This window comes from Cupressus sempervirens, unplaced genomic scaffold (assembly GCF_028749045.1).
Source record: "Cupressus sempervirens isolate cs-2001-9-10 unplaced genomic scaffold, ASM2874904v1 CseChr00s100013_2_01, whole genome shotgun sequence".
In the NCBI taxonomy this organism is placed as follows: domain Eukaryota; kingdom Viridiplantae; phylum Streptophyta; class Pinopsida; order Cupressales; family Cupressaceae; genus Cupressus; species Cupressus sempervirens.
The window spans coordinates 2,206,783-2,223,252 of record NW_028322208.1 but is presented as its reverse complement, the minus strand read 5'-3'; the positions used below and the strand labels follow the sequence as shown (position 1 = coordinate 2,223,252).

Genomic DNA, 16,470 nt, shown 5'->3' with positions numbered 1-16,470 from the left:
CAAGCCTTAAATCTATGCTCCTAGGCCAAAGAAGGAGATTCTACAGCATATTGTCCTAAACACTGTACACAGTAAAATAGGACAACAATTTTACAGTAAACCTGAATAAAATTAGCTCAAATTTTTCCTTTCGAGGTATGAGGCAAAAACAACAAGAAGAGTTACCGTAACATGCGATTTTTCTTTCTCAATGCGATTATACGCCTCCTCGTTGGCCAATGCTGCTGACTGCGAAAGAGGATTCAAATCATTTTCAAAAAAAACGAACTAGCATTAAAAATATGATATAATTTTGGGAGAAAATTCACAGGCTAACAATTTAAATACGATGCAAGTGAAATAAAGAATCTGTTTTGAACTGAGAAATAGTTGAAAGAATGTGATTAATACGCTGAATTGAGCCAGGGGAGATTTGAACACGCGACTTGTGGAAGCCCTCCTCCTCAGAGCAGCAGCAATTGCCATCGCCATTGTCTTCTTAATTTCTTCTTCCTTCTAATCTGAATATGTGCCACAAACAGAATAGGCTAACGAATAGGATGACATTTAAGTGTAGAGCTCCTTTAATGTGGGCTTAATTTTGGCGCCCGTCAACGGCCTCCGTTTTGAGTTATCCAGATTCCATCCGCTGCTGTTGGTTGAGGTTTAACGATTTAAGCTTCGTGCTGGTTGTGCTTTCGTGGAAGTGTCACATACAGCGTATGAAAGATCCGACGGACAGAGCCCGTTGAAGTTGCCTACTTTTTAAGTGTTTGGTGCTTGTTTTTTATTCCTCCCATTTTTTGAAAAAAATTATTATGGGAAATTATTTGTGACCACTCGAAAGGGTGATGATCAGGCGAAGATAATGTTTGCGAAAATGACTAATGAAGTGACCGTTGGATAGTTAAAAAAAAAACATTTAGTATATAAATAGGTGGTCTTCGGTTCATATTGATTTGAATATGTGATAGGAATGAAAACAAGAGCTCTCTACGAGCTGGAGTCCCTGCCTTATGGGATCATAATCAGGTTGTAGATGTAGAAATTGTTTGGGAAGGCAGTGAATGGGTGGATGATTTAGAATTGTTTGAGTTATAAAAGGCTATGTGTAACAAAGGGCATTTGATATAATAATGTAGACTCTACCAAAGTTCTTCAATACAACAAAATTATTTGCAAAGTTCAAAAAATAAGAAACCAAATCTGTGGGTTCTTATAATTTGGTCATAAAGTATCTGGGACCAAATCCTCTTTATTGTTCTCTACGCTAGGACAAGATCCATGCCTACTCAAATCGGAAGAGTCGACTGAAGATTGCCTACTGTAGTCAAAGGATGCAGAGTGGGTGGAGTTAATGCTACTTGAATCTCTCTGAAGCAGATGAATTTTATTCATTATCTGCTTCTGCCGCAAGGCTCTTTCAGGAGACAATACTTCTTTCATAGCATTATCCAGCGCAAATCTTTTGTTCTCTGAGCCCGTTGATTTTTTTTGCAGAGTTTTAAAGCAAATGCAATCGCTGGAAATGGTGCCCAGTACCATAGTAGCATCTATAGTAGCACAGACATTAGAAACTTTGCTGATTTGCCAGTCGATTCCATTGCCTTCGCATCACGGCACATAGGCGTTGGCCTGTAGGCTAATGCCATAAAGCAGGAAGGGATTCTACATAGTTATGGGTGGGGGGTTCTATTGCCTCACACATTAATGCACACTGCCATTATGGAAGATGATTCAGTTCAGAAGATGGCATCTATCTCAATCAAAAAGCAGGGGTATCGTGTCTTCTCCGAGCAATCATCCGTCTCTTCAATCCAGTCATATCTGGGGTAAGCCGCATTTTCAATTTGCATTAAATGCATTCTGACAAACTTCATTTCCATCGATATTTTTATATTTCCATTGATAAATTGGTCTGTGGTCACGATTGATCTTTTTGTGTCTCATGTCTGCAGAAAGCAATTGTTCATTAATTGCACTCTTATCTGTTGGATTTTTTCTAAATTTTCCAAATCCAAAAATTGGATTTATGCCCAGGAAATTAGGCTTTAACCAATCAAAAAACAAGAATTTTACTCATCATAAATGATTTTAAAAATAAACAGCTCAAAACTTTAGAATCAAACTATTTATTTGTTTGAAAAAAACAAATGGGGGGAGGGGGGGCGGTGAAAGAAAACATTAGTTCCTTGCCATATACATAAGGCAGGGACTAACAAGAAATACGAAAGAAATAAAGATTGGGTCTATTTGGTTCATGGAAGATAATAGGAATTGACTTTATCAAATTCGGATCTAGAAAAATTTGTGTTTGCTTTGATTATCTCTCAAAATCAGGGTTTCCAACTTTCTACTAGCAAGTAAGAATTTAAAATCAAAACTTGGTTATGTTTTTTGATGAGTGTAAAAACAATAGATTGGAATTTTTTTTGGGAGTCTCTATCAACTCCAAGTGAAACAAACTGTTAAAATTTCAAAAATAGGAATGAAGATTTGCAAAACTTTGATTCGACTAAATGAGATTTTTTCAAACCAAACACAAGTTTGTTATGAAAAGTTTTATAGTAAAAATTTTTTAAGTTAATGGAAGTATTTTTCTTGTTGTGCATAGTTTTGTTGTTATTATTTATGTTATGTTTTTTTCTAAACAAATTCAATAGTAGTGAGGAAAGATTTATGGATTTGATTCAGATTGTGTGTGGTTTTTATATCAAAGTTTTGGATCACACTTCGTAATTCATCATCACCCAAGAGATGTATAACAACAAGTGACAAATACAATAGTAGTTTTGTATTTTGGATTAATTTTCATCTTTTTCTTTTGTATTCTCGAAAAAACTGATTCATATTGTGTGAGTTAGCTATTTTTGGATCTCAGTTGAACTTGATGGTTGAGCTTGGTGGTTGAGGCTTGCCTCCATTGCTCTGATTTTGTACTCATTTCTTTTTGGATGTTCGATTATTTAATTTTAAAAAAATAGTAGTTTTGTTGTCATTTATGTTATCTTATTTTGAGGAGTGACTTTATGTCTTATATATTTTTTGTGGATGTGTCTTTTTTTAAATTAATAAAATTGTGCATGTATTCATCAAAATTTAAGATAGTGGTCCACTTCTCTCTATGTGCCTCACTTCATTGAAATGGTGGTTTCCTCGCCTAGCCTTAGCAAGGAGGAAAAAAGAAAAAGAGAAGGAAGTTGTTGAAGATGGGTGATCTCTCTCCAACCCACCTGTTAAACCCGATGTCCTCCATCCACTACCATTGCTCTTGTAGTGTGAGGATCCAGAGATGATCTTGTATCCCCCCAGTGAATATATAACTTTAATATTTAATTAAAATAAAAGTGACTATTCTTTTTTAAAAAATTAAGATAGATTAACATTGAAAGTTATATTTAAATTGAATTTTTAAAAAATAATTAAGAGCATCCTTATCATCCAAACTAATCTATTTTTTTTATAAAATCTATATAATAACTCAAAATTCTTAATTTTTATCTAATTTCATTTAATATTAAAAAATAACTACAAAATGTATTAATAATTTCAATTAAAATATAAAAATAATCCAATTATTAAATGTTTAATATCTACTTGTTATTTTAGTTTTATGAAAAATCATATATATTAATCTTTCAGAAATTAAATAAATAAATTTCATTCTAATTTATAATAAAGAATGAAATATTAATAGATAAATAACATTTGTATACATTAAAAAAATCCTTTATTTAATAAATTATCATGTATTCTACTCCAATAGTATGTAATTCAAAGATAGTTTTGGATTGGTCATTTATCCTTATTTGAATATGTGTGGTCTATTGTGTAAATTCAGAAATAAGAAGGGACGTTTGAGGGCCAAACATTGTCATCGTCTTACACGTTCATGGCCACATATATTTTTATACATTTGGTCATATCGTATCGTGTATAAGTGCCACTTGGAAAATAAAGATTTTTGGATGCTATTGAGTAAGAAAATATGACAAAGGATAAATTTATTCTTCATCCAAATACAAAAGAAAGTTCTTAATTGTTCTTATTTATGCATTTGTTTAGGTGCATATATTAGTTCTTATTTATGCACTTGTTTAGGTCAATGAGTTGGACAAAAAATCACACAGTTAAATCCTTGCTATGAAAATTATCTCCTGTATATTTTCCTATTAAATTGGTCAAACAAAACTATTTAATTTGATTATTACTTTTTATTTATAAGAAAAATGTGAAATATTTTTCTATTTCTTATTGATTAGAATAAGAAAGAAATCTTTTTTTTGAGATCATTTTTTTTTTTGCAAAAAGAGGGGTAAAAATTTATTAAGACAGAAAGGAATATAACAAGGAGAGCTCAACAAGGAGCTCGATCCTGAGCAACAAGATCATCAAATTCTTACACCATCTCAAAGGACAGTTGCCCCCTATCCCTAATATTCCAACCCGGATCATGACTAGACGCCCATTTGGCTAAACAATCAGCAGTTCTATTCCATTCACGAGGAATATACATGAACCTAATGAACTGAAAAGAGGAAGAGAAGAAAAGAGTCTGCTTAACAACAGTGGCCAGCTGCCAACTAATATCCTCAAGCTCTTGCGAAGAAAGCATGTTCACCACCACCTGGGAATCAGACTCACAAATAATCTTACTCCATCCCCGCAAGCAACACTGTTCCACAGCATATAAAATAGCCTGAGCTTCCATGAGATTGTTAGTATAATCACCCTTATGAACTGTGAAGAAAAATTTAACATCCCCATAACTACAACGAGCCACTCCACTAATACCAGCCGGACCAGTATTCCCACGGGAAGAACCATCAGTGTTAATTTTCAGAACTCCACAGAGAGGAGGAGTCCAGTGCCCATCCCGGTTAACCCGACCCTTCCTCTAATGGTGAAGCTGCCTGGACATAGAAGGAAACCTATGAGCTGCAACCCCATCCTGCAAATGAAAATTGAGGCGATTATAGATAGCAAGATCAACCGGATCCATACCCCCATCAAGCTCACACTTCACAAGAATAGTTTCCTAAAGAGAATGTGATATTTTCCACCAAAGATGCAAAACACCAAGCTGAACATCTTGGAATATGCGACGATTCCTCTCCAACCAGATATGCCAAAGCATGAAAGATGGGCTAGCAATCCAAGCAGCATGGAGAGAAGAAGACTTGGAGGGAGCACTACCCAAGCGGGCCCAGAACTCAGGCAAAGAGGAAGCATGCCGATAAGAGCAACCCCAAGCGCTCCACCAAAGGTGCCATATCTGAGTAGAATAGGAGCAATGGAAGAACAGATGGGAGACAGACTCCTCGCCATTACCACTCAAAACACAATAAGAGGGGCCCTGAAATCCACGTTTACAAAGATTATCCCAGGTAAGACAACAGTTGTGAGCCACTAGCCACATGAAAAAATTGCACTTGGACCAAGAAACTTTATTCCAAACTTGCTTCCACCAAGGGACCTCAGCATCCCCAAATAATTGTCTAGTTATCTCCTGATACCCAGCAAAGACATGATATTTACCAGACAAGGTACCGCCTTAAGCCAAAACATCTGGACCAAGCAAAGAAGAACACTCTCTAGAGGCCAAAATTTGAGAAAGCTCCTGACGATCCATGTCTGTACCTCCAGGAGGCCAATCAGAGGAATGCTTCCATCTGTAACCAACAATAGGTCCCAATTGATAAGGAGTCTTGTAATGAGCCACTTTATCCCATCCAGCGGCAAGAAAAGAGTCACAAAGAGGCTGAAGATGAGGGTATATGGATAAAATGGAAGGGAATCCATCCCAAGCATCAGACCAAAACAAAGCCTGAGAACCTCCTTTACATATCCAGAACAGACCCCTCTTCACCAACATTGTACCTGTCTTCAAAGTATGCCAAACCATTGAGCCACGACCTTCAAGAGGAAGTGCAGAAACAGAGCAAGAATCAGCACCATGAAAATATTTGTGAGTGATAATACGAGCCCAAAGTTGATGTTGTCCAGAGCACCATCGCCAATAAAGTTTAGCAGCCAAAGCTTGACTACTCAATAGAGCAGATCGAAGACCAAGACCACCCTCCTTTTTAGGCCTACAAATAGTTGCCCAATTAACCAAGCTCCATTTAGTACTACGCAAATTACCACTCCAAAGGAATTGTCGAGAAAGAGCATCAAACTCCTTGAGAAAGTAAATAGGTGCAGCATGAACCATGCTTCTATAAGTAGGAAGAGCTTGGATAACAGCTTGAAGAAGAGTAACTCGGGCAGCAGTAGAAAGCCATCTATGAGTCCAATGATTTACCTTATCCTGAAGCTTGGTAATCAAATTTTGCCAGAAGAGATGTGGCTGCCTAGAAATAGCAATAGGAATGCCAAGATAAGTCAAAGGAAGTGAACCTATCTGAAACCATAGGATACCAACAATCCCGTGCTGAATAGAATCAGGAGTGTTAAAAAAGTAAATGAAAGATTTGTGCTCATTAACTTTCTGGCCTGAAGCTGCCAAATAAATGTCCAAAGCATGTCGAAAGGCTTCAGCTTCCTTGATCCTAGCAAGACCAGCAAGAGCAGAATCATCAACAAGTTGAAGATGGGAAAGAGAAGGTAAGCCATTACCCCACCACCAGCCTTGAATAGAATTCTGGGATACCTGATGCTTAATGAATATGTCGAAGCCTTCAGCCATGATGATGAATAGATATGGGGAGAGAGGGTCACCCTGGCGGAGGCCTCTAGAAGCACCAAATAGTTGTGAAGGTTAACCATTAATAAGAACAGAAAAAGAGGCAGAAGTAACACAACTCATAATCCAACTCACCCAGTCAGAGCTAAATCCAAAAGAAAGAAGAATACTCCTTAGGAAGCTCCATTTAACTCTATCGTAGGCCTTAGCCATATCCAGCTTAACAAACATGGTTCTCTCCCTTGAAGTAGTCATAGAGTGAATAGCCTCAGTAGCAATAACCACCCCATCCAAAATTTGTCTGCCAGCAACAAAACCACCTTTTTCTTCTGAGATAATAATGGGAAGCCACCTTTTCAGTCTCTCAGCAATCAGCTTAGTAATAACTTTGTAAACCACATTACATAAGGCAATTGGTCTAAAAAACTCCAATTGATTAGCACCCTCTCTCTTAGGAATAAGAGTCAAGAATGTAGAGTTCAAAGCTCGAAGCATCTGCTTGCTAGCATAGAATTCTTTAACCACCTCCAAAAAATCATGATTAATGATGTCCCAAAATTCCTGAAAGAATTCAACTGGAAAGCCATCAGGACCAGGAGCCTTCCCCTTAGGCATGCCAAAGACCACCTCCTCCAGCTCTTCCAAAGAGATAGGATGCATGAGATAATCATTCATTTCTTGAGTGATAAGGGAAGGAATACAGGACAAAATAATATTTTCTTCATTATCAGCAGGAGGAGAGTCCTCAGAGAAGAGGGTAGAGAAGTATGAAATAGCCTCCTGGAACAAAGCTGGCAAGGAATTCAGTTGGATACCTTGAGAATTAACCAAAGAAGAGATAGTGCTCTAATTCTGGCGAGATTGCACTGTTTTATGGAAAAAGGTAGTGTTTTGATCACCTTCCTGGAGCCAATCAACTCGAGCCTTTTGCTTCCAAAAAATTTCCTCTCGAAGTTCCCATTCTTCTAGAGCTCTAGAAGCAAGGGATTTAGCCTGGCCAAGATCCTCTGAGAAACCTCGATCTCTAATCTCCCTTGTGATGACATCAAGATTTTCTTGAGCAAGCCTCTTCATAAAGTGAAGGTTCCCAAAGCATTCCCTATTCCATATCTTGAGCTGCCTTTTAACATATTGAAGCCTTTTAGAAAATGAGAACATTGCAGTACCATATGCAGGAGCACCATCTTTCCACCAACAAAAAACAAAATCATGAAGAGAGGAGTCACGAAGCCACATCAACTGGAACTTAAAAGGAGGATGCTTTGGAACATAAGCCCCTATAGCAGAAAATTTGATTGGCCAATGATCTGAACCCCTCCAATCAAGGATTTCTGAAGAGATAGTAAGGGTGCCACTAAGCCAGAAGCAAGAAACAAGAAATCTATCCAGACGTTCTGAGATAGCAGCAACACCAGTCCTGCGATTATTCCAGGTATAGAAGCCATTAGAAGGCTTAACATCAGAGAGATGAAAAAGAGATATGTGTTGCTGAAGAAGAGCAGAAGAAGGCCCCAATCTAGCCAAACCACCATGCTTCTCTTCCAGACTTAAAACTGAATTGAAGTCCCCTGCTAACACCCAAGGATGATAAGGATGACAATTTCTAACATATTGAATATGTTCCCAAAGTTCCTCCTTTCCTACAAGATCAACAGGTGCATGCACATTAGTAATCGTGATTACCTCTCCTAAGTCTAGAGCAGAAGCTACCATAGAGAGAGCTAAGCAAGAAGACATCCAGCCAAGACGAGAAATTTTTTGAGGATCCCAAAATATAGCTAAACCACCAGCACTGCCTGTTGCCCCAACACACTGGCATTGGCCATTTTTTGAGACCATTATCCATTCTATGAATTTGTATTTTTATTTTTATTGTTAGTGTAAGTTTTATTATTTTTCTAATTAGATTTATTATTTTCTGTTTTCTTATGTTTTTCCTACACTTTTAATAAGCTTGTTTAGGTTAAATAAAGTGAGTTTAATTAGTAAGTGGGTAGTTTGAGGTGTGAACATCTTTCAGTGAAGGTGGCATTTTGCTATCTTGGGAAGATGCTCTTGTTATCTTTAACCCATGTGGTGGCATCTCCCTATTGACTATTTTGTCACCTCTTCCCTCACTGGAGTCTATATAAACTCACTACCTTGCTTGTATTTGCATATAGTTGGAGAAAGTAATTTGATGATATTTTATCTTTGAGTACTTTACATGAGTTTTATTTTTGTATCACTATTATATTTTTTATTTCATTTACAGTTTATTTGATCTTATCCCTTTCAATTCTGTTATGGTTTGTACTTTGTTTCTCATATTTTAACAGGTATCAAAGCTAGTGTGAGTGATCTAATTATTCGTAGGGACTTTGTAAAATCCTGTTGTGTTTTCTCTTACATTTTGCAGAATCTGGAGAACCATCAAATGTTTATGAAGATCTAGTTCCATATATGTTTATTTTGATTTTGGGTGATTATGGTAGTTTTAGGCATTTTTGAAGCATTTTTGGTTGTTACATTGTGTTTGGGAGGCTCAAAACCCCCTATTTCCATGTAAGGTTCATATGTATCTAATGCTAGAGGTTTTGTATGTCAGTTTTTCCTTGTTGGAGGTGTTTTTTTAAACTAGGATCCCAATTTATGCAAGTGATAAAGCAAAATGCTTGATTAGTTTTGTTCATCACATCAAAAAACTATTTGGGTATCAGTTCATTTTTGTATGCAACTAACAAATCATGAATAACTTGTATTTGAATGCTTCTATTGGACCCCTCACCATTGCAATTTTCATTTTTGCATGTAATCCTCAAATTACTCATTCTGAGTCATACAAAGGTATTTTTCAATGCATTTTTTTAAATGGTAGGATTTCATGCTCTTTCCAATGGTGTAAACATTTTTTTCCTCGGGACTTCATAAGCTATATAATCATATCTATGATTGTTTTTAACGTTTAAGAATCTATTATTGCACTATGTTGTCCTCTTGTTAAATGTGAAAATATTCTACAAAATATTGTTATGTTGTATCACCTTAGCTAGATTTATTTTCACTTTTGTCCTTCCTCATTTTCCCTGTAAAGTAGAAAGTAAAATGAAGAGTTAACTTTCGAAATCCTAAAGGTCATCCAATAGCACATAATATAAGTGCCCTAATTACCAAACTTCCTACAAAGGGGCTTTTACCTTGCTTAAATACAACTTTTAGAATCAATAATTTAGGCAATAGCTAAATTTGAGAATTGAAAGAACATTCATATGTGTTTAAGGAATGTATCTTGCAAAATATCTTGAGAGAAAATTTTTGAGGTTGCTTGAGTAGCCATGCTATTATTTATTACTAACAACATTCAACTCTAATAACATAATTGTAGATGAACTGAAATTTGAGGATTTAAAAGGGCAAAACATCATGACTAAAGAAGTAATGCAATAAATGAAAGAAAATTTTGAAATCCCTTCTTTTTGAAGCACTATGGTTCATAGAAAAATACAAATTAAAAAATAAATTTTCTCTATGCCTAAACAAGAATTTCAACTCTACCATTGTAATGTCCCCACTATTAGGGTTAATTTGAAACAAGTAATTCCTACAAAATGATGGTTAGAATCACAACAATAACAAAACTAACTATATTATTTTACCCTCTAATTTAACCCCAATCTTAAGAACGTCTCCAAGTCTGGCTTCCTAACTCATAGCTACCTTGACGTCTTCCCCGGAGCACACCCTTGAATATTTTTCGTCTTGGACAAGCATCCTTCATCCAAGGCTACTCACACATGTATATGTTGACAACTTCAGAATATTTTGGTAGGTCAATTATCGGCCATGGCGGACTATGGAGATCTTAGATATCTCACATGCTCCATGCTATGATATTGACACTCGGCCATGCCATGGAAAATAATGGAGATCTTAAATATCTCACATGCTCCATGCTATGATATTGACACTCGGCCATGGCAGACAATGGAGATCTTAAATATCTCACATGCTCCACGCTACAATATCTACACTTGGCCATGGCAAACAATGGAGATCTTAAATATCTCACATGCTCCATGCTAAGAGTAACATTTGTAACCATGGTATTAACCTCATGGGTTAACACAATAGTATCCACAAGTATGATTCATTAATTTAAATAAATTCATATATATAATTAAACAAATATAACCCATAAACATACCTTTCTTACCTTCCTTTATTGGTCCAGGTGACTCTATCCTTGGTCCTTCAATGAATTATTCCTTCTAGATTATCTCAACTCTATATTTACTTTCCAAAATTCTTCATTTTCTAATTATAAGGAAAGGACAAAATATACTATTTTGTTTCTCTTTTTCCAAGAGTCGCCACCTTTCATAATACAAATCCTTTGAAAATTCACAACACTTCATAGTTATAATCCTTTCAAAAAGTCGCAACCCTTCATAACTAAAATCCTTTGGAAAAGTCTCATTACTTTATAATTAAAATATTTTTGAAGAGTCACAATTGTTCATAATTATGACCCTTTCAAAGGTTCGCATCCTTTCAATATCATTGATACCTTTTTAGAAAGTCACTTCCTTATTTTCTTCGTCTTACTTTCCTCTTCCATTTTTCCTTTTGAACTCCTCTCCTCTTCTCTTCCTTTTCCTCCCTCTCTAAAATAAACTCTCCTCCCTTTTATATCTTAATTTTAAAGAGACATGTCTATTTGTTAAATCTCTCTTGAGTCTTCATTAGATTTAGATAATTTATATTACTCTATGTTATATTATTTATTTACTTACTTATTGGTGTTTATTATTATTTATTATGAAATTCTATTTAGAAAGTTAACATTTTTTCTACAATATTGTCTCTTGTATTTAATTTTATTTCTTTATTTAATTTTTGAAAATTATTATTTTTTAATTATTTAAAATATCATACTAAATATTATTTTATTAATAATATAGATTAAATAATTATTATTTCCTAGTTTTATAAATATAACTTTACTATCATTATTTATTTAATAATATTTTCTTATCTAATTATTATTAAAATTTTATCTTAAAATGGGGATATGACAGTCTACCCTTCCTCAAATTGCTTGTCCTCAAGCAATTATATAACTTCTTCTGTCGAGTTGAAATTTATATCTCTTTTAATCTGAATTCATAGGTTGCTATCATGGATATGTTTGAATCATTTCTAATTAAATTTCTACATTAGCCTTGCATATAAATTATTTTTCTAAATCCCCTTTAACCCTATAGGATGGCAAGATCATGCTCTGATACCACTATAATGTCCCCAATATTAGGGTTAATTTGAGACAAGTAATTCTTGCAAAATAATGGTTAGAATCACAATAAAAAATGTTATCAAAATTTCATTACCTACGAAATTTTGTTTTAACATTCATTGTTGTTTATCAATTGCATTCATTTGCCAATGTTAACAGAAATGGAAAAAGTACATTACATTGATAAAATGAGAAAATTCTTTATTTGTGTTAAATAATGACAATTTTCATTTTGAAGTTTATACATTAAAGAATTAAAAAACATTTAATGAATGAAAAAGTGATCAAAATATCTCACTCAAGGCCGTGAGAGTAACCTATTCACTATTCTTGTGCAAATAAGGAACATGTAGAAAACAGAATAAATGATACAAATGAACATGCAAAAGTAGAGAAAGGGAACCAACCATTGCCTAGGGGTATATGGCTGGTCTAAGCCCGCACTCCTGAGGTTGCCTTGATGAAACTGAGTTCTCCCTAGTTCCCTAAACATCTAACTCCTGCAAAAAAGTCAAAGAAAGGTACAGGTTAGATCCATATGGATATAATCAATGTCTGGTTCTATAAAACATACATATACACGTGTACCATTTACCCTTGATCCTAATCTGAACAAGAACGGTGAATTCAATTAATCATGGAGGAGCAATATCAGAAGTCTAAAAATCAATGCATACAAGTGATTTTATTATTAACATGTTTTTGCCATGTGTAGAAAGCAGAGACATTAAAATGATCAACAACAAGTGCAATTGCTAATGAAGTTGTTTATAGGTGTCACGAGCTTGTGCTTGAACCCTATAAGTCAACTCAATCAACATTTTTTTTAATCCAGAAATGCAGATTAATTGTTGCTTGGGAAGAAAGAAGGTAGTTTGTTGTAGTAAAGAGAACACATTTGAGCTTGAATCTTTTGATGGGACTCATGAAAAAACATCCATCAGTTATACCAAAAAGGATTAATATTTGGGGAGTTTTGCTATTCGAGTAAAGTATATAACCTTGGATCCTTCAGAGAATGAGCATGTTAAGTGCATTTGTAATATTCATGCGATTCAAGATTACCTTTGCAAAGGAGCTAACAGACATCTATTCCAAAGGTCACTAATACTAATGTGGATAGAAGTGTGGGTTCTATACATGCCACAACATTCAATTGTTTATGCAAACAAGCAAATTCAGCACCTCTATGATCAAGCAACAAATACAGTGAAAGTTATAGATGAAGAGTATTGTAATCGATGCAATATAAATTCCCTTAATTCAAAGAGTATAACAACTTATTCAGAGCTCATATTATTTGAATTTTGAAATCCAGAAAGAGTAAGTCTACAATGGCTGGCTCTCGATTTTAGAAGAATAAGCCACATAAAACTCGGTTTGCATCAAAATCTTCAAGGCATATACACAAACTATCTGAGTCAGTCACAAAGATATCCAAGGGTTCACAACATGATATGAGTAAAGAAGCAAAAGCTGCCAGGATCCAATGCTGTAAATGGTTCGGGAACAAAAGCAGGCTGCACTTTTGGCAGAAAAATGTGCTTTAACTGGCTCAACAAGTCCCCCACGGATTATTGTACTCTTTCCTCTTTCATCAAATGTTCAGTTGACAAAACTAAAGCAAAAACTTTCATCAGCAATTGCTTTGGATGAAACATGCATTTTGAATGGTGCAGATACAATGCAAATTGATATATTAGATAATGGAAAAACAAAAGCTATAACAGATGTTCTTTCTTCTTTTACTTGCAAATTAAGATGAACAATTCTGGAAGCACCAAATGGTGATCTTCATACATGCTTAGACATGGCAAAGGTTGTAGATATAATTGCATTTATAGCTTCGGCTGTTGGCTATAACAATGGAGTTGTGCACAATCGATATATTGATCTAATGGGAAGCCAATGCTTATCTATGCTTAGAGCTCTAGGTTTGCCCAACACTATTGGCTTGATTATTGACTTACCAATGGATCAAAGGAAGAAACAGGATGCTAAAAAAGAATGCATTTCAACTCTTAAAATGAATTTCCAAAAGACTGTAAAATCTTCCCTGCAGATATGAAGGATGACTTTCAAAAGTTAGTAAGACATTTGGGTGAGTTGCACTTGTCAATACCTCAATGGAGGAATCAGCGGCCTTTTCTTATGGCTCAGTAGGTTGAAATTTCAACATTGGACCATGATTTAGGCAAGAGTACACTGCTTTTTTCAGGCTATGTGCGGGCACGGAGTCTATATGTTAACCAGTTGGTTCATGTGCAAGGAGCTGGAGATTATCAACTGGATCAAATTGACATTCTTGAAGATCCATTTCCTCTTAATTGACACAAGAAGAGTAAAGTGGATTCCATGAAATTAGATGATAACTCACAAAGTCAGAAGATTCTTCGATCATTGGTGCCAAACACATTAGAGCAGGAACACATTGTTGTTGAGAATGTTCTAGATCCTCTTGCAGGCGAACAGGCATGGCCAACAAAAGAAGAGAACCCAGAATTTGAAGAACATTCTTCTTAATATAATAGCAAGGATTTCTTGTAAAAATCCTACAGATGGTAGCCGTAATACCAGTAAAAACAAAGCAAATTCATACATGCTTACCTGTTATTGTACATGGCAGCTCGAGCTGAATGAATGGACACAGTTTTTTACCTTAAAAACTCTGAAAAGGGGAAAAATCAAATGGAGTGATGCCTTTAGTCAGCCCACAAATTACATTTCAGGCTCTCATGGCGGCAAGGGTTTCAGAACTCTTCATTATCGCAAACAAGAAGCAAAATGGAAAAATGAAATATGCTTAATGATGTTAGGGTTCATATGCAAAAGACACCCTTTTCTATATTGTAGTATCTTTTCAAGTCCGAGCCCTTATGCCTATCGGCATTTTTTTTTCCTTAGTTTTGTTTAATAAAGCTCAATGTGTAAATATGTTAATAGTGTGTTAATATTATCTTGTAAAAGATATATTAATATGCTATTAAGTTTTCTTATGAGCTTTATTTTATTTTGTATGTGCATAAGCATTTAATAATTGATTTTTATGATCAAATAATTACCTGTGAGGCATGCAGAATCAGTTGGGGGAACAAATAAAGGGAATATAGGACTTGCTTGAGTATATTAGGGATTGAATTGAGCATTCGAAGGGGTTGTTAAGGGGAATTTATTGATAGTTCTAGCCTTTTGGGGGAAATTTTGATAAGTCACATGGGTGGTTGATAGCTTGGCTTGACTTTTCTAGTCATTGAATGCTTGTTGGAGGAGTGGGGAGGCTATTTTCAGGGCTATGTTTGTGCATACGACCCAAGAGATTGGGTTTTGTACTTAAATGAGTTTTAGAGCTCATTAGAAGTTAGTTCTGAGTTATGCAAAACAGTATGGAGTGATACTTTATACTGAGTATTGTTATGTGCTTTTTCTGTAACTATTTTGAAGAAAAGTTGAATATATGACAAGCATTTTACAGGTTCATTTTGGAAAGGATTTTCAAGCCTCAATCTTTTTCAGTGGTACTGTGTAGTTTTTTTTTTTTTTTCTAATTTGATAAGGTTAGTCTGTGAATCCAAGGGGTCCTTGTTAATCTGTCTCAGTTCATACCTTGTCACTGAAGTGTATTTTGTCTGTAGGTCACCTTTTGTGTTTGTTTCATTTTCATCTTATTAAGTTAAAAATTTCTATTTTTCTTAATGAGTGAGAATCAAATCCTTAATGTGAAATACTGTTGCAGGCCAATATAAAGTTTGAGTGCTCATTAGTGTTTTTCCTGCATTTTGATGGTGAAATGGTCGTTATTAGTTGAAACCTTTCTTTAAACATTTTTGGTGCATCACCTTTTAGGAAGTAGTTTATTTTTTCCGTTTTTTGTTATCTTCCTTAACCCTTTTCTCAGCAAGAAAGTAGTGTTAGAAGAATCAATCAGGTGATTTCCCATAAAGGAGCCGGCCTAGAATCCGGAGGTTCAGTCATTGATAGGTTACCCACAGCCTTTGGCTATTCCAATGTTGGCCTAAATTATCAAATTTCTATTGTAATTTGATAGGGTGCAAATTTAGGTGACAACAATAACAAAACTAACTTTATTACTTTACCCTCTAATTTAACCCTAATCTTAAGGACATCTCCAAGTCGGGCTTCCTAGCTCATAGCTACCTTGTCATCTTCCTAGGAGCGCACCCCTTAAGATTCTTCTTGGACAGACATCCTCTATCCAAGGCTACTCACATATGCATATGTTGACAACTTCAGAATATTTTGGTAGGTTGATTATCAGCCATGGCAGACTATGGAGATCTTAAATATCTTGCATGCTCCATGCTACAATATTGACACTCGACCATGGCAGACAATGGAGATCTTAAATATCTCACATGCTACATGCTATGATATCGACACTCAGCCATGGCAGACAATGGAGATCTTAAATATCTCACATGCTCCATGCTACGAGTAACATTGGTAACCATGGTATTAACCTCATAGGTTAACACAATACTATCCACAAGTATGATTCATTAGTATAAATAAATTC

General features: G+C 35.2%; 1 protein-coding gene and 1 pseudogene across 1 annotated transcript in view; one reads left to right on the top strand and one right to left on the bottom strand.

The window, feature by feature from the left end:
- LOC149527817 (serine hydroxymethyltransferase 1, mitochondrial-like) overlaps positions 1–704 on the bottom strand; it is a gene marked incomplete at its 3' end in the record, with an annotated part of 65,049 nt that extends 64,345 nt beyond the window's left edge. Inside the window, 2 exon segments of the mRNA XM_089812108.1 lie at positions 166–228; positions 391–704. Coding sequence (XP_089668234.1) covers positions 166–228; positions 391–471 — 144 coding nt within the window.
- Positions 705–13,255: 12,551 nt separating this feature from the next.
- Positions 13,256–14,459, top strand: LOC149527816 (uncharacterized; annotated as a pseudogene).
- The last annotated feature ends 2,011 nt before the right edge of the window (positions 14,460–16,470 follow it).